This window comes from Arvicanthis niloticus, chromosome 13 (assembly GCF_011762505.2).
Source record: "Arvicanthis niloticus isolate mArvNil1 chromosome 13, mArvNil1.pat.X, whole genome shotgun sequence".
Taxonomy (NCBI): Eukaryota; Metazoa; Chordata; class Mammalia; order Rodentia; family Muridae; genus Arvicanthis; species Arvicanthis niloticus.
The window spans coordinates 77,738,815-77,765,787 of NC_047670.1; the positions used below are offsets into that span (position 1 = coordinate 77,738,815).

At 47.1% G+C, this 26,973-nt stretch overlaps 1 protein-coding gene across 2 annotated transcripts; it reads right to left on the reverse strand.

Moving 5' to 3' along the window:
- Window positions 1-711: 711 nt before the first annotated feature.
- Window positions 712-7,910, reverse strand: Ppp1r1a (protein phosphatase 1 regulatory inhibitor subunit 1A). 2 transcript variants are annotated; one of them, XM_034516259.2, is made up of 7 exons: window positions 7,720-7,905; window positions 4,278-4,338; window positions 3,363-3,400; window positions 2,929-2,992; window positions 2,231-2,386; window positions 1,225-1,331; window positions 712-820 (listed from the first exon to the last, which is right to left on the reverse strand). In XM_034516259.2, the coding sequence occupies exons 1-7, from the start codon at window positions 7,801-7,803 to the stop codon at window positions 815-817; spliced, it is 516 nt and encodes a 171-aa protein (XP_034372150.1). In that variant the 5' UTR covers window positions 7,804-7,905; the 3' UTR covers window positions 712-814. The 2 variants fall into 2 exon arrangements, with proteins under 2 accessions (XP_034372150.1, XP_076768315.1); XM_076912200.1 differs by lacking the exons at window positions 712-820; window positions 1,225-1,331 and adding an exon at window positions 1,338-1,484 and having other exon boundaries at window positions 7,720-7,910.
- Between the last annotated feature and the right edge of the window lie 19,063 nt (window positions 7,911-26,973).

Consider the following 26,973-nt stretch of genomic DNA (forward strand, 5'->3'; position numbering starts at 1 on the left):
GGACAGAACTCTGCCATGGTATCCTCCATGATTGCTGGAGGGGAATTCAAGTGAAGCCTATCTGGGGGAGCACACAGTCCACTGACCAGTCTGTGCTATTTTCAGATGTGTGGTACTGCTGAAGAAAAGGGGGTGAAAGAAGCTTGCCTTCTCCCTTCATCTCTTTAGTTCTTTGGGAAAATCAGAATCAGCAGCAGAAGCCTGGCTAGGATCAGAGACTAATGGTCTCAGATTTGTGCACGGTGTTAGTTTTGCCCTGACCTTAGCAGATGGGACAATGGGAGGGGTGGCCCTTTGGGTTTGTAGCTACTGTGTTTTCTGACAGTCTTTGTGTTAGGTTAGAACAAGGAACAGTGGCCACACAATTGGAGGCCAAACAATTTCAGGGATCTAGGGACAAGATGCACTTCCCATTTATGTCCAGCAGATAGCACTATAGCAAGCCCTCACTGGTCTGGGTACCTGCTTTTGAGCTGCAGTCTCCAAGTAGGTTGCCCTGCTATGTGGGCAGAACTTTCCACAGTAAGAAAGGAAAGCCTTGAGGTGACCCCCTACTTCCAGACACCTATTTTTCTTTATGCTAGTAGAGGCTAGACTTTTGTCAGTCTCCCATTTCCTTCCTTAGTTGGTCCTGAGGGTGGGGGCTGTGGGGTGCAGACAAGAGCTGGGGGAGGAAGGAATCCCCAGGCTGGAAAGAAGAAAAGCACCAAGGACCTAACACCAAATTTATCGCTTTTAAAAACAAGAGATTAAGAAACGTCCAGTGTCCATGAATTTCCACACTGCAGTGGCGATCCCTGGATGCCAACTTCTGTCAGACCTGTTTCGAGGGAGGAAAGAGGAGGTGACTGAAAGGCCATAGACTCATTCTTCTTTCTGGTCAGCCCAGCTATCCACCTTCTGAGGCAGTCCTGCTGTGGACCTCAGTCTGAGCCCATTCTCTTCTAGGCCCATAATACTTTGGTTCCAACTGCCCTTCATTAAAAAAATAAAATTAAGTCTACTTCTGTCACCTGTTCCAGAGGTCTACACAACAAACTTTCCATTTGATCCTTTCTGTAGTCACCTAATCCCTCTTCTCTTTGTCAGAGGGCATCTCTTAGCACAAAGGCTAGCTTTTACTGACTAAATAAAGTGGATCCTTTGTCTACACATTTGTTTCCAAATACTAGCTCCTACAGCCCACTCTTTTGAAGGCCCTAAAGCCCATCCCAAAAGGCTTACCAAGCTGGCTCCCCGGGAATCCAGTGGTAGCATGTGGGCTGAAGGGTCCTCTGTGCTGGGTTCCATTCCACACTGCTCCTGAGTCTTGGGGTTGGATTCTGCAGGCTCTAGGGAGGGAAAATGGGTGGTGGAGGGAGAGCCAGCCCTTATAAAGGTGTGTAGCTGCTGAGAAGGGGCCCAAGACCCATTGGGAGCAGATCTACCTTGCCATCTGGGGTTTCTCTGATCACAGTTACTATGATAGATTCACTATTTTCCCCCTGTAACCAGAGATTGAAAAGTAAAAACAAAAGGAACCCCCCAAACCCTAAAAAGCAAGCAAGCAAACAAACAAACAAATAAATAAATAAAAATTAGAGTTTAAACTCAAGCGATGCTAAGCATGACAAGAACTGATAGGAGGCAATTCTGTTACCTATCCCAGTTAGAGATCACTCACTGGACTGTAGGAAGAGAGTATGCTTACTTACAGGATGCTCTGCTGGGCATGTTACGTAACATGAAATGTGTGTACTGTATCACTTTTACACAATTGGAAATGGTCTGAATTTTGGAATGCATCTGGGGGAAGGGGATGTGGCTATGGGTTAGCACCACCAGCACCACATTCCTTGTATGGCAGGCTTTGTACGTGTCAGGTGTTGAGTCACACTCATTGGAAGACTCCAAAGCAACTCTATCGAAATAGACGTTAGCTCTGCTGGTAAAGTGGCCAGTGGTGGAGGCAGGATTGTAGTCCTGGCTCCGATACAGGGTCAAGTACTGATCTAAGTCTGGTGGGTTTTCTCTCCTTTTCCAGCCACAGCAGGATCTCTGGGGTCTAAGGTGATAAGACAAAGTGTGTCAAATATGTGATGTATGGAATATATCCGTGTCCTTGACTGGGCTTTTAGCTATTATTCCATCCCTCCCAGGCTGTGACTCCTCCCCGTACCCCAGTGGGTAAATATGTCTTCCTGCAAGGCTGGGGAACTGCATTCTGGTGCCCTCCCAGGATTGTACATACTTTGTGCTGTCCCAGAGGCATCTTGCCTTGACGCTGAGCCTGTGTCTGGGATCCCAGATGGGCAGGACTCCTGGTTCCCTGTGCTCTCAGTGGCTCCCTCAGGTTCTTCCCCTTGCTTCTGTTGCCCTAGGTGATGTTCAACCATTGTCTGGAGCTCTGGAGACATAGAGAAAGGGAGGAAACATTGGATATATCTGCCTAAAATCTCCTGTGGGAGGTCTCCCAAATTCACTAGTCCCACCACTGGGTCTGTGCATGTTTCTGGGTGCTTTAATTTCCCATGAACTGGGTTCTAAATATGGAGGAACATTTCCTGGGCAATAGGGAGAGATGAAGGCAGGAGCATAATGTCTTCTCAAAGGCAAATGAAGGGGAAGAGCCTTTCAGTGCAGAAGACACTCCTAATGTACTAGGACCTGTGGTCTCCCTAGGGGCAGGAGAGAAGCCTCAATTTGGACTCGGAATATAGTACCTTGCATGTGCTGTGCTGATGAGGTTGCATATACTATTTATCATAGGAGGTGGTATTCTGGCTTGGTCCAGGGACCAGCTTCATCAAGGCCACAGGAGCCTCCTTCACATAGCAACTCAAATAAAGGTAGACCCACCCAGTAACCTCCCAAGGACTCCCTGAAAAGGGTTATTAGATCTACTCTCCAGTTTCAGCCAGAGGCAAAATTGGGAAGGGGATGCCAAACCTTTCATGGTGGGTGTGGTCCTTGTCATCTTCTTCCGTTGCCGTGGAGACATTGACAAGGTGGACTGTGAAGGACACAGAACCTGGATGGATGCCAGCTCTTCCCACCCTTCTCCTCTGCTTTGGCATGATTTTGGATTAGAGATTAGGGCAGGTGGGTTTTAGGAGTGAGAAAAAATTCTTGTTTCTTAGCTGCTTCTACCAGGCTGAGCTTGGAGACTGGGGGGCCACATACCTTTGGGGGTGCATAGAAGAAGACATCAAAGAGGATATCACCCTACTGGTGAGGAACAAGGTTTTTGCTTTGGTTTCTGGGGTGCTAACTCAGAGTCTGTATATGCTAAGTGGTGCTCTCTTTTACTGAGATTCACCCCAGATCTGGAGAATGAGAGTTTGGCTTTTGAGTGCTGGGCTGAATGGTAGGGGCCAGCTCACCTTGAGAAGTGGGTTGGGGATCCGGTCTTCATCTATTTCTGGGGGAAAAGGGGGGAAAACAGTGATAAGAGCAGGAAACCCAGAGATTTCCTAAAGACCTGAGTACTTAAGATGAAGGCACACAGTAGTTACTTCTGTCCTGAACTGTCCCTGTCCTCTCTGGATTCCCCTGTACTATGGCTTGGCTTTTTCAAAACAGGCTGGACCCTGTGACCAGGCTAAGCCTGCATCCTGGCCTCAGGCCCTGAAGTTTGTGAAGGCAAATGTGTGGTCCTTCTGAATTTTTTCCTCCTCTGCAGTATCCAGGTCTCTTTTCCCTTCCAGTCATTCTTTCACCCCCAGGCCAGTGCTGAGATTTCACAGGAGCAGGGCTCCTTGAGAGAGACTAGCAAACTTGTTCTGGTCAGGGTCCATAGATGTGCATCATTTATGAAAGTTGGGGTGGGGAGAGCTGGAGACTTTGGCATCCCCAATTTCAGACCAGCATGGTCACTTCTTTACACCTACCAAGCTCCTCTCACATTCTCTAAGACATTGTTGTATCCCCAGACCCTGGTGGGGACTCTGGTGACCAGGGTTCCAGCTGTTCCCTGAGCTGTTTCTAACCTCACCCTCTGGGGACCTGATGCTAGATAGTGGAGACAGTCTCTCCCCCTCACAGCTGTCACTGCATTTGGAGTGGGGATAATGGCATCTCAGTTGCTGGAGAAACCTACAAGGCTGTTGTCACAGCAACCTGCACTAAGTTGACCATCCTAATTCCTGGGGGCATAGGAATCAGGTTGTCCCCTCCCCTCCTAGCAGACCTCCATCTTTCTAAAAGCAAAATAAAGCTTGCTGAGCCATCATGGGGGATCTCTGCTACTGAGGTCTGCCCTTCCTTTCTAGCACTCAAACCCTCTAACAAGGGGTTACCTGGGGACGACTGGTCACTGGTTAGCACAAGTGTGGCAGGGGTGGGGCGGCGCCTCCGAATCTGGGTTAGGGGAGGAAGAATAAGAGGTCAAGTTTTCTAGGAATACCTCCCAGGCAGACTCTGCACATCCCTCAAAAGGTGTCTGGTAACTCTGGAGTACCGTTGGCCCATTCTTTTCTTTTGGGGTGAGCTGTTCTTGGAGACACTACCCAGGCTGTCTACATAGTCCTTTCCTTGTCCTGCCTCTGCGCCCTATCCTTGTCCTCTCCAGCTCTCCTTTCAGAAACTCTGTCCACTCTGCACATTGATTTCTGGCCTTTGTCCTTCTGTCCATCCTGGATCAATGGTCAGAAATAACATGAGAGGTTAGAGGGCTTTCCCTCAGCCTCCATTCTACCCCAGAAGCAGACATTAACCCTCTGTGTACCTGTCTGCAGAAGGCTTCCCTCAGGTTCAACCACCATGAAGGAAGGGCTGAGTGCACCACTTCTCTGGCCACCACAGTCCCTCAATACTGTAAGGTTTCACTAGCCTCAGACACAATGGCTTTTTAATTGGTCAGGGAATAGGGGAAGTGGTCCCAATAGTGAACAGGACCTGAGGAGGGGTTCTGGATGGAATCCTGGCCAGCCCCAGGGGAAATGAGCATATGAAGCTGATCTATGGCTAGAGTTCCAACTGATCCCCCTTTCTGCTGCTGGTTTTCTTCTTGTCCTGCTATCTGTTAAGCCAATAGTTGCTGAATTCTACAGACTTTTGGGATGTGTAGTTTTTCCCTTTTCTGGGGAAGGTTTGGAAGAGAGTGGCCCCACACAGGTGGAGCTCCTTCTGCTCTTTCAGGGCTGTGAGTAGGTGAAGCTAGCAGTCCTAGGGAAGCAGGGTCCAGTCAGGACCCAACTGATCAGATTCAGATCTGTTCATATCTGTCTCTTGGCATCATCACCACTGGCAGTGGTGGCTGGAGGTGACTAGAAAGTGGGGATAGTAGGAGGGGTTGTTTGAGCCACAGAGGGGGCTCTTTCCAAAGAAAGAAACAGCACGAATGGAACGGAGTGACTTCTTGCTTCAGGGGAAACTAGTGGCATCTGCTTTTAGTGACATTTCAAGGTCCCAGCAGAGCCAGATTCCTCTGTGTGTGTGTGTGTGTGAATATTAAATGTGAAATGTCTCTGGCTGTTCCTGGTACAAGATACTTTGTTGCTTCATGTATGTGAGACCACCCCTTTGGTAGGGTTTGACCCCTTCTTTCTTTTTGGGGGGGTGGTTGTGGGGAGTGGGGTGGTCACTGGAGAGGAGTGGAAGTGACTGAGACTATGGAAGGAGGATTAGTGGCTTGATGTATTGGGAACCCAAGGATCCCATGACCGAAGGTCAGCAGGACTCTGAGGTTGGACAGGCCCTTACTTATCTTACTTAATAGAGCCCTCACCCCCTACCACAGACAGGGATTTGAAGCACTCTGAGTTGTTAGGTGTTGGCAGGAGGCAGGAGGCAGGAGGCAGGAGGCAGGAGGCAGGAGGCAGGAGGCAGGAGGAGGCAGGAGGAGGCAGGAGGAGGCAGGAGGAGGCAGGAGGAGGCAGGAGGAGGCAGGAGGAGGCAGGAGGAGGCAGGAGGAGGCAGGAGGAGGCAGGAGGAGGCAGGAGGAGGCAGGAGGAGGCAGGAGGAGGCAGGAGGAGGCAGGAGGAGGCAGGAGGAGGCAGGAGGCAGGAGGCAGGAGGCAGGAGGCAAAGAGGCAAGAGGCAAGAGGCAGGAGCCAGACTCTCTGGATCCCAAGAGAGATGGCTCTTTTCTGTTTCTGCCCCTACCTCACCTAGCTCTCAAGGACATATGAAGGTTGTGGTGGAGGGCAGCCCCCACTCTCTGCTGTACACTTAGCTTCCCACTCTTTTTTCACCCTCCCACTCCCACCCCATGGAAGTTGGGGTAGGAGCTCCTGTTAAGCTTGGAGCTTTTGCCTACAGGCTTGGTAACAGCAGGAAGGACTGGGGCAAACTTTCAGGCCCAAGTATTTCTGAAGATTAGAAAAGAGCAGTATCCCAGCTTTATTCTCACTTTGGCTCCCCAACACTGCCATGTGCCCCCATGTGCTCCCTTGTTTCCAGCTCTGTGAATCAGCTGGCCTGCCCTCCTCCATCCCCCTTCAACACCAAACAGAAGCAGGTGTCAGGTCTTGCCTGCCAGTGGCAGGCAGGTCTCAACCTCTGACTCCGACTGGGCCTGCTTTCCTAGTTCAAAAGTCATCATAGCCAATCTGCTGTCTCTGAGCATAGGCATATTTCTTGAGCCCACAGAAACGTTCCTCATTCTCCTCATCTCAGGTGTGTGAGGTCTCAACACACCCTCTCCAGTCCCTTGGTCCCCAGGTAGGGAAAGGAGAAGCCGGGGTACCTGGCTCTCCCTGGATCTGAGAAGCAGAAGTTTCAAAGAGCACACCTGCTGGGTCCCTTTTCATCCTCATCCAATTCTATGAATCAGCTCTAGCAACGTGGAAACCTCTTTTTTCCTGCCCATCCCCAGAGGTCTGATTCTTTCAGGTGGAGAGGTTGACAGTGAGTGGCTGGGGGCAGGAGTCCTGGGGAGCTGGATGCTCTTGGGGACTGATTGTCTCCACATGCCAGGGAATGCAAAAGAAGACGGGCTGCAGATAGTACTAGCCCCTTCCATACGCTCACTGACGCTGACACACACTGCTCACTCACACACTGCCGCCTCTGCCAGGCTGCTCAGAGCTAAAAATAGGCCAGGCCAGGAGGCTGGGCCAGGGCCCTGCACTCCCACCCGGTGAGCCAAGCTTTCTTGGTGGCTTGCTCGTGGCTAAGCTTGGACCCCAGGCCCAGACGCTCCAGTACGCCGCCGCACTGCGCCCCGCATCTCACCCCCCACTCCCTACTCCATAGGGCAGAGTTATACCCAGGTCCCACGTGCTCCGACTTGCAGAAGGGAACATCAGCTTGCAGACACCCCCCCTCCCCGCCCTCGCCCCAAAGCTCCTTTATAGCTGTCCTCATCCCTTTGGGTGCTACACTCAAAGCCCAGGTGCAAATGACTCGGAGGGGAGGAGACCTGTCTCTTCTGCCCACTCGTCGCCCCCCCGCCCTGCGCACCTTCCCGGCGGTACCCTTCAGCTCAGCGATGCCTAGCCGGGAAACTCTGGGGGTTGACTGGGTTTGAGGGGATGTACGGTCACTAGTGGCGGAGGATGGGTCGTGTCCCCATGGTTGGGCAGGGAGTGGACGACGCTCTTGGAGACACCCGGCATAGGGACCCGTACTGGTGACGAGGCGTGGCTCTGCTGTTGGGGGAGGGTATGGAGACCCCCATAAACTGGGAGAGTGTGTTCCCGAAGAGGTGCTGCGCGGCGCTGGGGCGAGGCAGGGATTCAGGTCCCACGGCCAGGTTCCCAGTCCTTCGTCGAGTCCCGCTGCCCCGCCCTGTCTGTACCTGCTCGGCCGCCTCCGGGTCCAGGTGCGGCTCCAGCAGCGGCACCGTAAACTGGATCTTCCGTGGGCTGTTGTCGGGCTCCATGGCGCCCGGCCCGGCGGCAGGGGACCTCGGGCTGGGGCGGGCGCGCTCCCTCTCCGCTGCGCTCCGGCCCCGGCCCCAGCCCGGCACTCGGCTCGCAGCTCCTGGCTAGGCGCGCCCTGCTCCGCTTGGGGACTGTGTTGCTGCGGATTGGCTCGTCACCGTCCCTCCCGGCCCCCTCCTCCCCCAGTCCCGAGCCTTAACCCCGTCGTGGCTGCGCTGGCGGTTGCGCGGGTCCCTGCCCCTCGAGCTAAGGAGCCAGACACGGGTGGGTCTCTGTCCTAATCCACCCGCGGTCCGGCTTCCAGGTATCCTAGAATTCTGGGTAAGGGGTAGGTGTGGAAAGATGTTATCAAGAACTTCTTCAAGCGAGGGCAGGTTTCAGGGTCTGGAAAAAAGGAAGGGCACAGCTCCAGAGGTAAATTATGTTTATGATCTAAAGGAGATTTCACAAAGAGAAAAGATTGAAAGGAAATTTAGGTACACAGCAGGAGGGATTAAAGTTAGACTAGGAGGGAACTTCCCCTTGAGGCCAAATACTAGAGTGGATGTGAAAATTTTGACAGGTGCGAGCTTTGGCTACTGTTCAAGGAACACTCTGGACAGGAGAGAGAAGAGGGGAAGGCCTCAGAGAGTCTCTAGAGTAAGACTCTCTGGAGTGTGAGTGGACCAAGGGCCTGGGGAGAGAGAGCCATTTAGGGCAAAGAAGAAGCCATGGAGGTGAAAGCTAATCCTGCTTGTGAAATAGATTTCAGTTTCTGCTTGTTACATTGTGGTGCTGCAAAGTAGGTGAAAGGCCTGTAAGGGGATTACAGGGATGGGGAGGAGGAGTGGAGGAAGACACCCCAGCAGGGGTGGCCTGTTTACAGATGGCTGGTGTTCACTTTCACTGTTGGCAGGACAATGAAAATGCTCTGCCATGCTCTGCTGTGACTATTGGCATGGAAGTTAGACTACTAGAAGAACTTACTGGGTTGGTATGGGATCAACAAGCTACTCAGTACTAACCAGTGAGGGCAACAGGATATTCATAGGAACTGAAGTGCCCTATACTAGGGTTAGGGTCACTGGGCAGAGAGAGGTGGGTGCTGGGCACTGGGGAGGGTTTCTGGTGGATTTAGGAGGCACAGTGGGACTGAGATAGAGAAGGAGAAAGCCTGTGGTGCTGGAGGAGTATGCCTGTGTATGGCAGGGCTAGGAGATTCTTTCTTTGTAATCTTAAACTGAACAGAGGGCAGGGTCCATTCAGGTTTAAGCCTGGCTCTACGGGAATGGGGCCTTGGCCATCCCCCACTCTAGAGAGCAGCTTTAAACCTCAGTCTGGGATCCTCTGGTCTGCTTTCCATGGCCCCTTCCCCTCTTCCCTCCAAAAATAGCCCCACCCTCACGCCCTTCCTCCTCTAGGGATCCTTTTACACAGCAGACAGGCTCAGCTTTCTCCCGGGCAAGGCCAGGTTGCAGCCACTCAGCAGCCCTGAAGATTCTAGCCAGTGGCTCCTACATTTGTTAGTTGAAGTAATGGGACTCTGGGAATGCTTCTCCTAGCCTTTTTGCTCTGTTTGGGTAGTAGGGAAAATGTTCAGTGTCCCTTGATCCGATGTCTGTGTACCCACGTCCCAGCGTGGGGTTCAGGGAGAGGTGGTAAATCAAAATAACATGGGAGACAGAGCAGACAGGCACTGGGCACCTTAGGGCTGGGGCCTTATTTTTCTTCTCTTTGCTTCTCCCTCCCACACAGACACTTAGGGGCACACTGCTTCTAAAGAGGGTCATTCTCTGTCCTCTTGGGCAGGCCTAGATGGCCTGAAGGCACAATACCCACCCCTGATTCAGGAGCTCAGCCTCCATCTCCTTTGCAGTGTTAGAACTTCCATGTCTCATAGCTGAGGATCCATGGAGCAAGGGGCCCAACACGGAGGCAGGCCACATCTAATGTAATGCTGCGGGGAGGGCAAGACTCCTGGGTTTCTCTGTTTGGGCTGTTATGAGATCCCACTATTATGGGATAGTCCAGTTTGCTTAGATTTTTTTCCATGTTCCTTTATTTCTCTCAAATTTTAGCCCTGGGGTTTCCTTCTCAACCTCCAGATTTTGACTTCCCTTGATCTGAAAGTTCCAGGCTAAGTGGGGGACCAAGAGAGACCTAGAGGAGATGAAAAGAGGGGTCTTGGGAGCAGCTGGGGAGGGCTGGTGGTTAGAGAAGAGAGCCTGTGGGAAGAGAGCTCCCTGGTCACCACAAGGATGAAGGGCTGGTTGGCAGGAAGGAGGTAGAATGGGTCCCAGCACAGTCTCTGCAGGCCAAGTGGAGTGGTGACTGTGAAAGTGTGTGCATATTGTTTTGACCTTTATTTATGTCTTGAGCTGAGTGAGTAGCTATGAGCCCCTGCTAAGCATGTGGGAAGCATAAGGATTGCACACACAGGGCTGGAGAGTTGCAGAGGCCTGTGCTTGCCTAGAGAGGGCTCCTCGCTGAGGAAGAGTGGGCCTGTTTCTTTCCCTTCTCAAATGTGTCTATGTGAACAGTGCTCAAGTGGTCACCCCTCTGCTGCAGCCCAGGTGGTAGACTCATAGCTACTCTAGGGCATACTTATGGCTTATGAATATTTAAAGTTATAGGGATGTGACTTGGTGATGCCATTACCTAATGACCCACTCCCTGCTGCTTGTGCAGTCTTCCAGGTTAATGGACTGCACCTTGTTTTTTGCTAATCTACCCTCCTTGCTCCATTAACTTCAGTGTTCATTTCACTAATCCCCACAACTAAGTCTCAGAATGGCCAACCAGGGTGCCATAGAGAGATGGGGTCACCTAGGCTGGAATTTGGGAGGTTAAGTTCAAAACGTTCCTCAGCTACCAATGCTCTGGATGGCTCTGGGATCACTCTGCTCCTCCTTGGGAGTCAAGACAGCCTGCAGCCTGCAGTTGTCTTCCTGTTCTAATGTTCTGTCCAAGGTGAGCAAGCCTCAGCCAGGAAGTCGCAGGGCCAGGGTGAGAGCAGGGAGGACCTTGTCTTCAGCCTTCAGACTCCCTGGCAGCAGAGTACATTCCTGGGGGGTGAGGTACACAATGCTCACACACTTGTCCGCACAGTTGTTTGTACACACTTGCTTGCACAGTTCTGCAGAGGAAAGGCTAGCAGCTGCTTTTAACCCCCAAAGGAGCAACAAGCCCATCTGCATGGTTCCTTGGGAAGCTATGTGCTCATGCTAGGTGCTGCTATTTCTTAAGCCTTTCTAGAACCTCTTTTGGAACCACTTCAGAGCTTGTACCATATGCTCTGAACATCCTCACTGTGGCTTCTGACCTACGGAGTGACTTTGCTCTTTTGGAAAATTCCAGAGTTGTTAGGGATCTAGTCCTATAAAGCAAGGATGTTTGAGAAGAGTACTGGGTATCATTTTTGAGACTATAATCCTGCAGGCTTCCCACATCTAGAAGACCTCTCCACTGGAGATATTTCTAGAACCCATTGGAGGCCCAAAAGCCCCATTGGCATGGATGCATGGTCTCTGTGATGAGCTGCAAGAGGGAGCTTGTGAAGGCCCATTTGCCTGTGAGAAGCCCTGTCACTGCAATTCTGCCAGGTACTGGTGGCAGTCTGTAGCTGGTGCTCTTGGGAATGGTGCTGGCACTGCTCATTCAATTCACTCTCTTTCAAAGTGCTTTACTGTTCCGCTAACCATGGTGAACACTGGTTGAAGTAGAAGACACTTAGGAGTAGCCATTCAAATCCTTAGGCTAGAGACCAGAAGCATTCAACCTAGGGACTGACATCACATCAGTGCTAGCCCTTGCTGCAGCAAGCTAGAGGCCAATGGCAGAGCATAACCTAGATGACTTCTTGAAATACATGGCTCCCAGATGGTCTTTATCAGAAGACCAACCCGTAGTAGCTATTAACCATAACTCTCTTACAGGTTGAATTAATCCTTTCAACAAACATGTATACATGCCAGGCACTACACTAAGTGCTGCAGGCATAGCAGAACTCAAAACAGATTCGCTGTCTGTCTGTATCTGGGCCTCTTTCAGTCAGCCTAAGTGCCAGCTGGTGATGGGTGGCCACTACTATCAGTCTGGAGTGTCACAAAAACAGAGGAACAAGATGCTGTAATGCCCAGAGGGGACACACACACACACACACACACACACACACACACACACACACACACACACAGAGGGGAGGGGGAGAAGGGTAACAGGAGGGAGGGAGAAGGGAAAAAGAGAGAGAGAGAAAGAGACACACACAGGGGAGGAGGGTAACAGGAGGGAGGGGGAAGGGAGAAAGAGAGAGAGACAGAGAGAGAGAGAGAGAGAGAGAGAGAGAGAGAGAGAGAGAGAGAGAGAGAGAGAGGTCAGTATGACCTTGGGCTTCTCATGGCTACTATGCTTTTCCCTTCCATACTCAGGTCCCTTCAGCTTGAAGGTCTATCTGGGCTCAAATGCTAGCTCTATCCTTTAGTGTCTGTGACCTTAAATAAGTTGCTTAGCTTTTCAAACTCTCAATTTCCTCAGTGTTAAAACTGGCTTAACAACAGGCAATCCTGTTACATAGAAAGGATTGGGCTGATGGAGTCCCCAAATGGGTTACATCCATTACATGCTCGCCAAAGCAGGGCAGAGGAAGGGGCTATTGATGCTTTCAGAATTCAGAGGGATGTCAGGAGGACATCCCTGCCTCTTTCAGTTAGGTTCTGCTTCTCCCCATGCTTGTCAGATCAGCTGTTCTTAGTGTCCAGCTGTGTCCTCATCAACATGGGTGATCATCCTACCCTACTAATTAACACACACCCTGTTAATGATTAAATATAATGACTTTGACTTAGAGATGGGATGATGGAAAATTCCCTAGCCATAGGACAGAATGAGGGTAGGTTACCAGGAGTAGGGAGGCCAAGGCACCCCTGGGTTCTGGTGTGTTGTTGTAGGTGGCTAGGGAAGCAGATGTCAGCTTTTCTCCTGGGGCTCTCAGCAGGGGAGAGTGGCTGTAGAAGGGGTCATTTGAAAGTTAAAGCATGTCAGAGAGCTCTGAAGCCCAGTCCAGCTCTGCATTTTTCCCAGGGTTAGCCATCCTGCATTCTGCTGTGGCTGAAGAGACATGGCTTCATTGTTTCCTAGAGTATTTGTGACAGTGTACAACTAGCTGGGGGAGGTGGGCTTACAATGGTGGGAATTCATCCTCAGTTCTGGAGTCTAGAGGTTTCAGGTCAAGGAGTCAGAAGTACCTGGTGCTAGAGAAGAGCACCTCCTACCTTTCCCAGCAACTTCCAGATGTTCTTGACTTATGACAGTACAGCTTCAGTTACTGCAACTGTCTTTATGTGCCTGCTTCCCTCTTGTGTGTCTCTATGTGTCCTCTCCTCTTATAGGGACATAGCCCACCTTAAATTCAAGGCAATTTTACTTGGACACTCAACCAATAACAACATCAGCAACTTAGTTCCCATTCTGAGGTTCTAAGGGAACATGCATTCAGCCTGTCACAGCCAAAGAAAGGCCTGATGGAACATGGGCTGGCCAGCATCTGGACAGCCATCTTATATGCTGTACCTGTGCTCAGGATGGCCCAGGAGGCTAGTGACTCTGGGTCTCTATTCTGTACCCAGAAGTGCTCAGGACCCTGATGGGCTTGGGCTAGGTCTCAGGTCTCAAAGAGGATGCTTCAGCCTAGGATCCCTTGTCCCTAGAGGCAGCCCCTATTGCAATGGGCCTGAGACAGACCTATGAGGGGCCCTGTGCCTCTCTACTAGAGGCTCGATCTCATTCTCACCTTGCTAGACAAACTCTGAGAGCCAGTAGCTGTTTCCCAGGCTGCAGTTCCTCCTCTCTCTCCTAAGCTTCTGTTAGCACCCAGGCTCCAGAACACTTTCCCAGGGGCTACATATTCAGCTCTGGGGAAAATGGGTACCAGTGTCTCATGAGATTTAGAGTAAGGGGTGAGGAAAGGGATGGGGCTGGAATGCTGTTCTTTCTCACAAATGCCCCTCTCTTCTACTGAGACACCCCACTTCACCCCAACAGTCTTGATCTGGCTGAGGCACCTGGGAACTAATTTTTAAAATTCCCTTTATCTCTCCATGTGATGATTTGGGTCCTTTCTTTGATGTCTCTTCTACAGCAGTTTGCTGTCTGTGATAGCTGATCTAGATTGTTGCCTTGGCTGAGTTGTGACCACATCAGGGTGTATCTGTGAGGGGTCTCTGAACTAACCAATGGTTTAATCCACTGATGTGTTCAAAATGTGAACAGAGGGCCTAGAGAGATGACTCAGCAGTTAAGAGCACCTGTTGCTCTTGCAGAGGAGCTAGGGTTGATTCCCAGCACCCACAGAACAGCTTACTGACATCTGTAACGTCAGTTCCAAGGGATGATTCCCTCTTCTAGTCTCTGTGGGAATTAGGCATGTGCGTGGTACACAGACAAATACCTATATGTTGTAGAAATGATTAAGTCCTGGCCCAGGGTTTCTACCCCACCTCATACCATTTTATTCTCAGATAAAAAACACACACAACCTCTATATTTACAATAAGCCTTAAACGGCCCAATAGCTGGGCAGCTGCCTAGCTTCTATGCTATTAGAATCTACTTTCCTATCGATACCCTGAGTTATTACTTACTGTGTTTCATCTGGGCTGCTCCTAACTCCAATTGGCTAGTCCTCAGGGACACATTCTCTTGACTCCTAATACATGTGGCTTCTCCTCTCCTCATTGTTCTCCTCTATTGGCTGTTGGCATCCTTGTTTACCAACAAGAAACAACTTGGGGCCAAGGTGTATGCTTAGATTCTCTCCTATCTGGGACAACCAGGTCGTGGGGGCCCACACTTAACATTACAATAGATAGCAAAAGACCAAACCTCAACAGCCATACACATAAGTCTAAAAATATATGAATATACTCTTGGGAAGTGATGAAGCTTGGAAGGTGAGGCCTGGTCAGGGTAGGTCTCTGTGACATGCCCTTGGGGGCTACATCTTGCTCTGGATCCTTCTATTACAGTTTCCCTTGTGTTCTGCCCACATACTCCTGCTAATGTGCAGTGCCTCACTGCAGGCCCAGAATCAACGAGGCCTTTGTTTAGACAGCTATGTTGATGAGACTTTGTGGTTGTAGCTTCCCTGACATCACAGCACAGTTTTGTTTCTCAGGCTCTTAAAATCATTCTGTGCCCTCTTTCTTCCAAAATGTACCATGAACCTTAGGTGTAGGAGATGTGTTGTATAAGTTAGGGCTCGGCTCCACAACTCCACATTTAATCAGTTGTTATTTTCTACAGTGGTCTTTGTTGCTAAGAGTACTTCACTGATCAGGGGTGGGAACTACACTTGTCTGACGGTATAAAGATATATAATTAAAATGTGGTTATGGATTGTGCTGGTTTAGTAAAGTGATGGCTGTAGATTCTCCTCTAAGATCCATGACTTCCCTAACCCTAGGTATCTGGCTAGATTTCCAGTGCTAGGCATGATCTCCCTCTTGTTGGGTTGGGGAGGGGGTTGTTTTATCCAGTCTCAGGAAATCAGGTGTCTCAAGGGTGGGTGTAGGCTCAACTCTTGGAATCTCAGAGGGTTCCCTGGTGTTGCTTCCTGATTTCTGAAGTGTAATCATACTTCTACTTAAAGTACCTAAAGTGAATCAGTCCACATCTGACACTGACAGCTGCTTACTTAGCACCCACATTGTGAGGGGTGCAGAGGTGGAAGCCACCCTTATATCCCTGGTGAATCCAGTCTGAGGAGGGAGCCCTGAGAACAGGCAATGAGATCTGCAACAGCAACTGCTGTGTCGGGGTAGAAAGAAACAAGAGGTCTGAGAATACTGAGGATAGTGCAGCTGAAGAACCTGCTTAAGTTTTCAAAGGAGGACAAATTGTAGTTTCCTTTCTTCCTTCTTTTTCAAATGAATAGGATTTGGGGGAAGAAGAATGTGAGAATAAGAGGGAGGTAGTTTGAGAGAATCCTAGGAGATGAGGAAAATGAACCATAGCAAGGAAGGTGGAAAAGGGAAGACAGACACCTGGGGCCTCTGGAGCTGTGTGGAAGGCTGAGGGGAGACTGGGGTACAGTCAGAAAGCTGTGGAAAGTGATCATTTTCCAGTACCAGGGAGGAGGCTCTAAGGCTCTGTGGTCACAGGGTTTTATTGAATTTGGAGCAGAGACACTTAGATACGATGTTTATCGGGTACAGAAGGAGACTCAGCTTTAGGAGGCTGGATTTTAATGAATGGGATGAATGTAGACATTTTGTGGAGTCAGACTGGCTCTAGGACAATCCTGATTATTCTAGTAGCTGAGTGACCTTGGGCCGGCGATTTGCTTTTCTGAGCTCATCTCTTTATCTGTTGAATGGGATAATAATTCCTACATCCTAGCACTGTTGCAGGTATCACATGAGATAAGGCTCACAAAAATTTCAGCACTGTTCCTATTAAGAGTTTGCCAAACAGAGCACTTATTATTCAAGAGATAATAATTACTTTCAGGTATTTCAAACCAAATCTTTTGTGCTTTCTAGGAGACTGAAGTGATACAAGTTAGAAGGAGAGAGTTTCAGCATGGCTCAGAGGGGACTTGCTCACAGGAGCTACCACAGCCTGGAGCATCTTGCCTGTGCTGAAGAGACCTCTAGCTGGAAGTGCCAAAGCAGAAGCTGGGTGATAGGACAGCGAGGGTAGCTCCTTCTAACTTGGACCCTGCTTTGGGATCCCGAGTGGTTCGAAAACTATGGTGAATGGGTAAAAGATCCTGAATCCACTGAAGGAGAGAATGAGCCAGCAGTGGGTAGAATCAGTAATTTTTGAGCCCAGGGCCAGGTCATATGAATAAATAGTTGTCTTGTCTCCTGTCAGGGAAGGGTCTGCTGTTGTGCAGGTCTGTGGGAGTGTCCCACTCTTCCTCCTGCCCCACATGGAACTCTGTATTCTACAACAAAAGTTTGAAAGTGGGGGAAGATTGCATGACTTTATAAAACCCCGAATCCACCCCATACACACAAACATTGAGAAGCCCTCCTGAAACATAACTTCAGGTTTTCTTACTGTGGCTGGACTTCAGACACTGCAGTCTCTGGGCAGGCAGTTTTCTTTTTCATCTTTCCTCTAACCCTTCAGAAGCTTGAGTCAAGTACAGAGGCCTTCTCAATTCTTCCCAGTTACCCTGAGAGGCCCTTATCTGCCATCTTTCTTTATGGTCACTTTAAAGGAGAGAACCTTATCTCTTCCTCATCACTGGTGAACTAGTGAACACTTAAAGCCTCTTTTTGTTCCTTGTTTGTTGGGAAAGGAACAGCTGATTCATCGTCTGTCTCTCCACTTACTCATTTCACTCAATAATTCAATTCTAATCAATCCATTGAATTCCAGCTGCGCCATATAATCAGGACTCAAGGTACAGGAGGAAAGTAGTGAGTAGGGACAATTGGTTAATTCCCAGGTTCCATAGAACAGAGATTTTTTTGTTTGTTTGTTTTTTTGTGGTAAAACATGTACAACCTAGGTAACAAATATACAAATGAGATGATTCGAAGCACAGCAAGTTCAGGGGTGGTAGATAAACACGTGGTGACAAAAACAACTTGTGAGTTGATGAAGAATAAGGTAGCCAGGGAGGCTTTCTCCAAGAGCAGAGCATCTGAGCTGAGCCTGGAAGGATGAGAGGATGGCAGCTATGCAAACAGCAGTGAGAATGTTTCGGAAGGCGTATGCTCACCATCATACCATCAACCTCACTTATGGGGCTGGAGAGAGGCTTAGCAATTAAGAGCACTGGTTGCTCTTCCTACAGGATCTGGATTCAACCCCCAGCATCTACATGGTAGTTCACAACTATCTATAACTCAGACTCAGGGTATACAATGCCCTCTTTTGGCCTCTAAGGGCACTGCATGCACATGATGCACAGACATACATGCAGGAAATACCTATATGCATAAAATAAAAAAATAATTAAAATAATTATATGAACTGGAGACTTGAGCTGGAAAAATGATGATGTGTCCAAAGCCCACAAAGGATGCTGAAATAGGTAGAATATATTTCTGAGGAGAGTGGTAACAGAGGAGGCTGGGAACCAGACAATGCCTGGTAAAGAGTTTACATATTCTGAACTGCAAGTGGGCAGCACTTTTAAATCAGTAGTCTGGCTGATATGATCTTATATGCACTTTGAAAAGATTGCCTGTCCAATACTGAATGGAGGATGGATCAGAAGAGGAAAAGTGGAAGTACCAGCGTTAGGTTAGGTAACAAACACTGGTGTGGAACTGGAAGAAAGGGAGAAATCATGATGATTCCTCAGTGTGTAGCTTGAGGATGGTGTAGTGATAGTAAAATAGGAAGATGAGGTGCACAAGAATATGAAGTTCAGAGGAAGCAATGGAGTCACCATACTATAGCACAAGAAGACTAGAAGCTGGACAAGGGTAAGATGGCATCTCCATAAAGTTCAGGACTTTCTATCTTACGAATCTTTAATAATATTTTTAATTTGTTGAGAATTTCATACTATGTATTTTAACTATCCACTCCAACTCCTCCCTTAACTTCTCTCAGATCTGCCCACCTCCCCAAGCTCTGAACTTTGTGTTCTCATTAAAAAATCCCATCAATTCTAATTTATGCTGTCATACAGTTATGAATTTTTCTCTTCCATTGTGTGTCTCAACATAGCTGCTCCAGATCTCACCTTTTCTTCAACTCAGGTGGTTGGATGGTTTAGAAAGGACAGGAAGACAGGTTCCTTATCTGTCAAGGGAACAAATTATAGTCTGCCTGTTACTTTTCTTATTGCTGTGAGCAAATAAATAACAGAAGAGAACAACTTAAGGAGGTCTGGGGAGATCACTTAGGGGTAAACTGCTTGTTGAGCAATCATGAAGATGTGAATTTGATCCCCTGCACCTGTGTAAGAGGCCGAGTGTGGTGGTGCACACTTGTAATTTCAGTACAGGGGAAGATGAAACAGGAGGATCCCTGTGCTCACTGGCTGTTGAGAACCACTCTGCCCCACGCTTGGGGGCCAAAATGTCACAGACTGCTCTGTCAAAGTTGGAACCTGCACTGCCAAAAGCCTTGGGGGCTAAATTGTTAGAGACCACACTGCCCCAAGCTGCTCTGGTCTGTGGGTCGGGGTTCAGCAAGAGAGAGAGTGAGGACGGATGCGAAGAATGGAGATGCACAGAGTGTGATTCAATCCTGTTTATTCTTCAGTCTCTCTTCTCTCCAAGTCCCTAGTTCCCAGTCCAAGTTCCAAGTCCCTAGTTCATAGTACCAAGTCTCAGGTCCTAATCTTAGTTCTTTGTCCCTACTTCCTAATACCAAGTTGGCTTGGAATGTAAGGGGATACAGTCCATCACAGAGGGGGAAGCATGGGGACAGCTGAGTCAGTGGTGGCAGGGGTTTGCAGTAGAACCCTACTTCCTCTCATATTAGTGGAACAAGAAGCAGAGAGCAGAGAGGAAGCAGGGCCAGGCTATAAAACCCTAATACCATTTCCTAGTGAATCACCTCCTTCAGCCAGCTTCCACTTCCTAAAGGCTCCACAAATCGTTCAAAACAGCACTACCAGCTGGGAACCAACTATTCAAATACATGAGCTGATGGGAAAATTTCACATTTATTACATTGTCTTAACATGTGCTTATCTCCTATGGGCTAACACCTAGCAACATGGCAACAATGAACTACAAGAAAGCTGGGGAAATACAGTTACCAGCTGTATGGGAAAAATGGCAGGGCCAGTGTATTGGAGGTCAGGATCAGGTCAGACTTATTGTGGACAGACAGAGTAATGGTGATGGAAGGGCAGGAGGCTGTGGACAGAATGCAAGATCCTTGAATTTAAGGTTCTGAGGGTTTTTGCAGCAGCACAGGTGGAGCTACAGAAGTCAAAGACTTGAGCAGCCTGGGCACTGGAGAAGCCATCTGTACAAATGGTGAAGGCTACCAGAATGACAGGAACACAGGGAAGAAGACAAGGTACTGAGACCATCAGCAAAGAGGAGAAGCTGTGGTCTAGGCTTCATGGAAGAGAGACTTTGAAGGAAGAAGACTTAGTTTAAAACAGTAATGGGAGCACAAAGAACATCTCTTCCCAACTTTGTGCCCTGAGTTATCCTGTGGTTAAAAGAGGAAGCAGTTTTCACTTGAGCAGCTGCAGGAGTTGTAGAATTCTCAGGGAATCCTAAAATGTTATCTGGGAACTTAAAGCCATTTCCCCAGCAATCTTAAGAGGGCACAAGAAAGTGGAAGGGATGTGGCTGAAGACTGGGTGGGTCTGAGGACTGGCAGAACCAGATAGAGTCTGGACAATAGGTATTTCTTGAGGCTTTGACTTTGTCCTCCTGGTGGTGACTGGTGTCAATATCAGAGGCAAGATACAGTAGTGTACCTCACTCAGTCATCAGGACACTGTGTAACTTTGAGCATCTGCATAGATGGCTCAGACATCTCAGGTAAATCTCAAAGGAGCAGGATATATGTGAGCAGAACAATCAGTGGCCCCAGTGTGATGTCTTCATTACAGATCCTGTGACTGCTAGGTTCCATGGGCAATGGGGAATCAAGACTGCAGATGGAACTAGGTTGCCAATCAGCTGCTCTTAAAAATAAATAAGGAGACTGTCTTCTATCATCCAGATGGGTGAAATAATCCCATGGGTCCTTCAATGTACATGAAGGAGACAGGAGACAGCTGGATTGATGGCAATAGAAGCCTTGGGCCAAGCATTGTGGGTGGCCACTCAGAGCTGGAAAGTGCCAGGAAGCAGATGGTCCTTGAAACAGGGATGTAGTTCTGTAGGAGCTCACTGATTTCACCCCAGTGAGACCCATCAGGGGCTTAGGAACTGTAGAGCTGAAAGATAATAAATATGTGTTGTTTTAAGCCAACAAGTCTGTGGTAATTAGAAACTAATATGAGATGAAAGGCTTTTTTCTCCGATGACTGCCACCTCCTGCAGGCTGCAGTGCTATGACAGCTGGGCAGAGGAATGGTTGTTAGCTTTATGAGGCTGCATTTCATGGGGGATGGAGTTGGTGCCTTAACGGCTGTACCCCTCAATAGCTTTGCATCATGTCTTTCTGCCTTTGGTGAAGAGGGTGAAGGCTTGGATGGGGGTCCCCTCCCCTCTCTTTGCCTCCTCTCTGCTGTTTGATTCTTTGATTAGTGGCTTATGCAGGAGGAGAGTAAAGAGGTCCTTTTGGATCTCAGTGGCATTTGCCAGTTTTATAGTACCAGAGAGTTTGGGGGCACTGTGGCTTGTTGATAATCTTCTGGCCATTAAGAAAATGAATGCCTTGCCTTCTTTCTGCTATCATTCTCTAGTGTTTCTCCATTGGCTGGGCTCAAGTGTGGAAGATGATATGCCATGAGCCTCCCTGTAGCCTCAATGGTGAAAGACAGTACTTAGGACCTGGGACTCCTGTATATTTTGATAGCAAAGGCTCTAAAGGTTTTTGAGGTACAGCTATACAAATGAAGCTGAGGCTGAAATACAATTGCCCCAACTCCATGTGGAGACACAGTGGCAGACTGAGACTGTAGTTTGAACTGCTTTTTAGGACCTTAGAATGAACTGTGGAGGGATGTTCTCAGCATTTCAGGAAGTTATCTGTTCTTGGGCAAGTGGAGCTTATAGGTTAACTTTAGCTCTCATACCTTCCCCTCTTTACTTCTCCCCTTTCATGCCTTCCCTTACTCTCTGCTTTCCTTCTCTTTGTACTAGGGCTATAGCTAAAGGCCTTGTCAGGTGGGTGAGCTATCACTGAGCTACATGTCCAGATACAAAAGACAATATTTTCTTGAGCGAGAGTTTGAGTTCTTAGATACCTGTGATGGTGACTAAAATAACAACAACAACAACAGCAGCAGCAGCAGCAGCAGCAGCAGCAGCAGCAGCAGCAGCAGCAACAACAACAACAACAACAACAACAACAACAACAACAACAACAAGAAGGATACTCATGCCTAGATACTTTTAAGGGTGAAACTAGAAGCCATTAGGATATTCCTTACTAAATTAAGGAAGACGAATTCAGATTTAATAACCATGTAGCATCGAGGGAGGCCACTAGAGGGAGCATGGACCTAAAAAACCGGCAGTCACTAGCACAGAGTGAGGAAATGGAGAGGCTTAGTGACCAAGCTCCATTATTGGATAAGTTGTAGAGGACGGTTAAATTTTTAAAGGGATATTGCCCATGCTCTGAGAAAACATACCACATAGTTATAAAGAAAATAAAACTCCTTCTAAAGAGAATTTGTCACTAAACAGATCAAGTTATACTTACATTAGAACTAAGGGGAAAGAAACATTCAATCTTGTAGACACCATGAGGACACAGATGAGTCAATGTGCTTGCTTTTCCTTCCCAGTGTAAAGTCATACCCCAAACAGCCTCTCTTCAGAAGAATTTTACCCCTACAGGTTTGGTTCACGTGATAAAAAAATGCTTAAAAGCTGTTAAAGCTGAGAGAGGGCCCCTCACTGAGCAAGCCAAGGCTCTCTCTTCCCTCATACTACCTCATTTCTGCCCCATAGCTTCTGGTACAAGCAAGATGATTTTTGCTGAGCTTGGATCTTCTGCACATGTTTAATATACACGAGAAGGCGGTCTTGAGATACTTTCTATCGGCTTGCCCATTTTAACTGCCAGGCTAATTAAGACAGATTCCTAACCTAAGCCCTTGAGCAGCCATGATAACTGCAGGAGGAGCATGCAGAGGCATGCAAACCTCACAGAAGTGTGGCTTCAGGCTTCCTTGCAGCCACTCAAGGGGTGCTATGGCTCTTCCTTTTAAAACATTGTGATCTTGCACCTTGAAGTATATTAAAGATTTCCTTGACACCTCTGCCCTTATACCCAAAACCTCTTGAAGGTAGTTCAGGGTACGTGGTTACCTTGGGACATGAGAACATACTGAATTTTGTGGTGTGGAGTTGGTGCCACTGTATCTCATGTACCCTTGCTGCTCTGACTTGGAAGAAAGATGGACTGATAGATTATTTGAATTAAGTGAAGCCAGTCTTCTGTCTTTGGGGATAGGCCTTCTACCTGAGCAAATTCTTTTTCTCAACTCAGGTCTGTGAGGTCTCAACTCATCTGGTCCAGTAGTACCTTAGCATTCTGGTATGCTGTCTCAGGTAGGACGAGGAGAAGCTGGGGCATCTGTCTCTACTTTGCCTTTGGAAGCTTAAATTTGAGAGTGTATTTACTCTTTTTCTTTGAATCCCGACTACTTAACATCTATGACAATGTGGAAATTTTCTTTTATGCCCATACAAGGAAATCACAGAGTCTTTCAAGTTGAGTGGGCAAATAAGCCTGGGAGTGGTGAGGGCTGGAGCATGTGTGAGCTGCTCTTAAGAAAGGAGAGGTTTCAAAGACTGGCCATACCTAATCTCTCTACAGTAAAACTCTTTAGCTAAGAATAAGCAGTTAGGAGAATAAGAAATTAGGAGATGGGGAAATTTTGTAATTTAATTTCCTTGTATTTTAATTAATTAATTAATTAATTAGTTAATTATTCAAGACAAGGATTCTCTGTGTAGCTTTGGCTGTCCTGGAACTTGCTCTATAGACCAGACTGACCTAAAATCTCATAGAGATCTACCTGCCTCTGCCTCCCAAGTGCTGGGATTAAATGAATGCACTACCACTGCCTGGCATATTTTAATTAAAAATTAATTTATTCTTCTATATAATACATCCCGACCACAGCTTCCCCTCCTTCCACTCCTCCTAGTCACCCCCTCAGATCTACTCTACACTGGTCTTCCCCAGGAAAATAGCAGGTCTTCAAGGACATCTATTAAACATGACACAACAAGATATAATAAGACCAAACACAAAACCTCATACCAAGGCTGGGTGAAGCAACCCAGTAGAAGGAGAAGGGTCCTAAGAGCAGGCAAAAGAATCAGAGGCACCTCTATTCCTAGTATCAGGAGTCCCTCCCCAAATACCAAGCTAACAACTATAACATATATGTGCGGGACCTAGAACAGACTCACTTAGGCTTCATATTGCTGGTTTGTCTCTGTGAGCCCCATGGATGCTGCTTAGTTGAGTTCAGGTTTCATGATCTCTAAGTGTCCTTTGCCTCTCTGGTTCTCATAATTCTTCTCCCTCCTTTTACACCAGGGTTTCCAAGCTCTGAAGGCCAATGGAGACCTCCAATCTGGGCTCTGTCTCCACTTAATGTTTGGCTGTGGGTCTCTGCATCTGCAACCATCAGCTGCTGAAGTAACCCTTTCTGATGACAACTGGACTAGACACTAATCTATGAGTATAGGACATCACTAGGAGTCTTTTTATTGATATTTATTTATCTAGCCAATTGTATTTGGCTCTACTCTAGGTCTCTGGGCCATCCACTCCTGGTCATTTGGACAGAGGCATGGGCTCCTGCTTGTGATGTGGGCCTCAAATTAGACCAGTCATTGGTTGGCCTCTCCCACAAGTTTTGTGCCATCATTTTGGATATTAGTCCTCTATCAGATGTGAAGTTGATGAAAATCTTTTCCCTTCTATAGGCTGCTGTTTTGCCATATTGACAGTGTTCTTTGTCTTCACTTATTAATTGTGGATCTTAGTGCCTGTGCTATCATTTTTTTCTTCAGGAAGTTGTCTCCTGTGCCAATGCATTCAAGGTTATCTTTCACTTTCTCTTTCTGTTGGATCAGTGTATATGGTTTTATATTAAGGTCTTTGATCCACTTGCATTTGAGTTTTGTGCAGGGTGATGATACGGATCTATTTGCACTCTTCTCCATGCAGACATCCAGTTAGATCAGCACCATTTATTGGTGATTTCTTTTTTCCATTGGGTATTTCTGGCTTCTTTATCACAAATCAGGTGTCTGTTGCTGTATGGATTTATGTATGGGTTTTCAATTTGATTTCTTTAGCCAACATGTCTGTTTTTGTGCCAATACAATGTGGTTTTTCTTGTTATAACTCTGTAGGACAATTTGAAATCAGGGATGGTGATACCTCCAGAAGTTTTGTTATTGTTCAACATTGTTTTAGCTATCCTTTTCACCTCCTTATGAAGTTAAGAATTGTCCTTTCAAGGTCTGTAAAGAATTGTGTTAGAATTTTCATGTATCCTAGGATTTAGATTTCTGCCTGACATTACTTCTTTTTTCTAGCCTAATGTCAGATTCCTGCCAGGCAGCCCTGAAAGCTCTCCACATCTCTTCCTTTTTTATTGCATAAACCAGACTGAACCTGTCTTAGGTTGTTCTGACAAGAATGCCTTCCTTACCCATTGTGGAATATGCATTATCAAAAGCAATGCACTTCTGTCTTAGATTGGTAAGGCTCTGTATAGAATCTTACCTGTCCTTGTCTTGCCAGCCTGTTAAATTGATAGCTCTGGGGTTCCATTTTCAGTTTCAAGTCATTCTTTTACTTTGGCTGCCAACCTGTTGATGTAGTTAGAGACAAGCTTTAACATGATGGGCAGGAATACACGTATTCCCAGGACAAAAGGGTCTAGCCTGATAAAGCTATATATGCCATTCTTGAGGTTTGACCAAAATGGAAATACTGACCTCAAGCCATAGATAATTTTACCAGCATTATCTGCAGCATCAAAGCTCAGCAGAACAGCATTCTTTAAGTTTATAATCTCACTATGCAAAGTTAAAACATCCAGAGAGGTGTTAGAATTATGCCAAATACCCTGCAAGTGTCTTTTTTTGTTTTTTTTTAATTGGATATTTTATTTATTTACAATACAGATGTCATCCCCATTTCCCATTTTCCCTCCCTAGAACCCCCTAACCTATACCCCCTCTCCCTTTATGCTTTTATACCATTTTGATTACATGCATATAATAAGGTCAGTTCTAGGTTGAGGTTTTAGCAATACAATAGATGCAAATAGTCAAGGAACAAACAAGACAATAAATACAAATAGTCAAAGAAAAAGCAAGGTATTAAACCCAGTTATGTGAACATTCCTGTGATCACTGTTTCTAAGGGCTTATCAGGATGACCAAAGTATCTGAGCCTACTTCCCTATCCTAGCCCAAGGTCATTTTCATGTCTGAAGCCTACTTCCTTGTTCTAGTCTAAAATTTAGAATCCTGTCTGAAATTACTTCTTTGTTCTGGCCTAATATTTAGATTCCTGCCTGAGATTACTTCTTTGTTGTAGCCTATGATTTAGACTCCTACCTGAAATTACTTCTTTGTTCTAGTCTAATGTCAGATTCCTGCTTGAAGCCTACTTCCTTGTCCTTGGCCCATGTCAGCTTCTTTCTGAGCAGCCCCAAAGGCTCTCCACCTCTCTCCCTTTTTTATTTCCTTAACAAGACTGAGCCTGTCTTAGGTTGTTCTTCCAGAACTTTCAAGCTTTTTTCAGAGAATCAAAGTTTTCTAATATTCAGGGCAGTAAGACAAAAGCTGGTCGATAGACCCCCATACAGGCATGCTAGGTTTTAACACACTAATACAATTAGAAAGTATATGGTCAGTGCAACTTACAATAAATACTGTAGAATAGGTAAAACCAATTTTAGCTCGACAATTATAAGAGCCTTAACACATGAACTAACCCTTGTTTGAAATCCAGATCTTGTCCCAACTTTATCTCTTGCTATTATAACATCATAGAGAACTACAGATAACTTCCAAATATGTCTCTGAAAATGTCCAGATCCCGCCTTCCAAGTGAAGAAGTAATTACAGGCAGGAATCTAAATCTTAAGCTAGAACAAAGAAGTAGGCTTCAGGCATAAAAATGACTTTGGGCTAGGACAGGAAAGTAGGCTCCAATATTTTGGTCATTCTGATAAACCCTTAGAAATAGTGATCACGGGACTCTGTTTATTGTCCTGTGTGTTCTTTGACTATCTGGATTTATTGTCTTTCTTGTTCCTTGACTATTTGCATCCATTGTATTGCTAGTTCCTCAACCTAGAACTGACCTTAATGCTTGCATGAAATTTAAATGGTATAAAAGCAAAAAAGGAACAAGAAGGATGGGATAGGGGATTGATGGGGGCAGGGAATGGGGAAAGGTGATAACATCTGAAATGTAAATAAATAAAATATTGAATAAAAAAGCAAAAACAGAAAATTTTGATGAAGAATGTATTGAATCTGTAAATTACTTTTGGTAGAATGGCCATTTTTATTATATTAATCCTACTAATACAT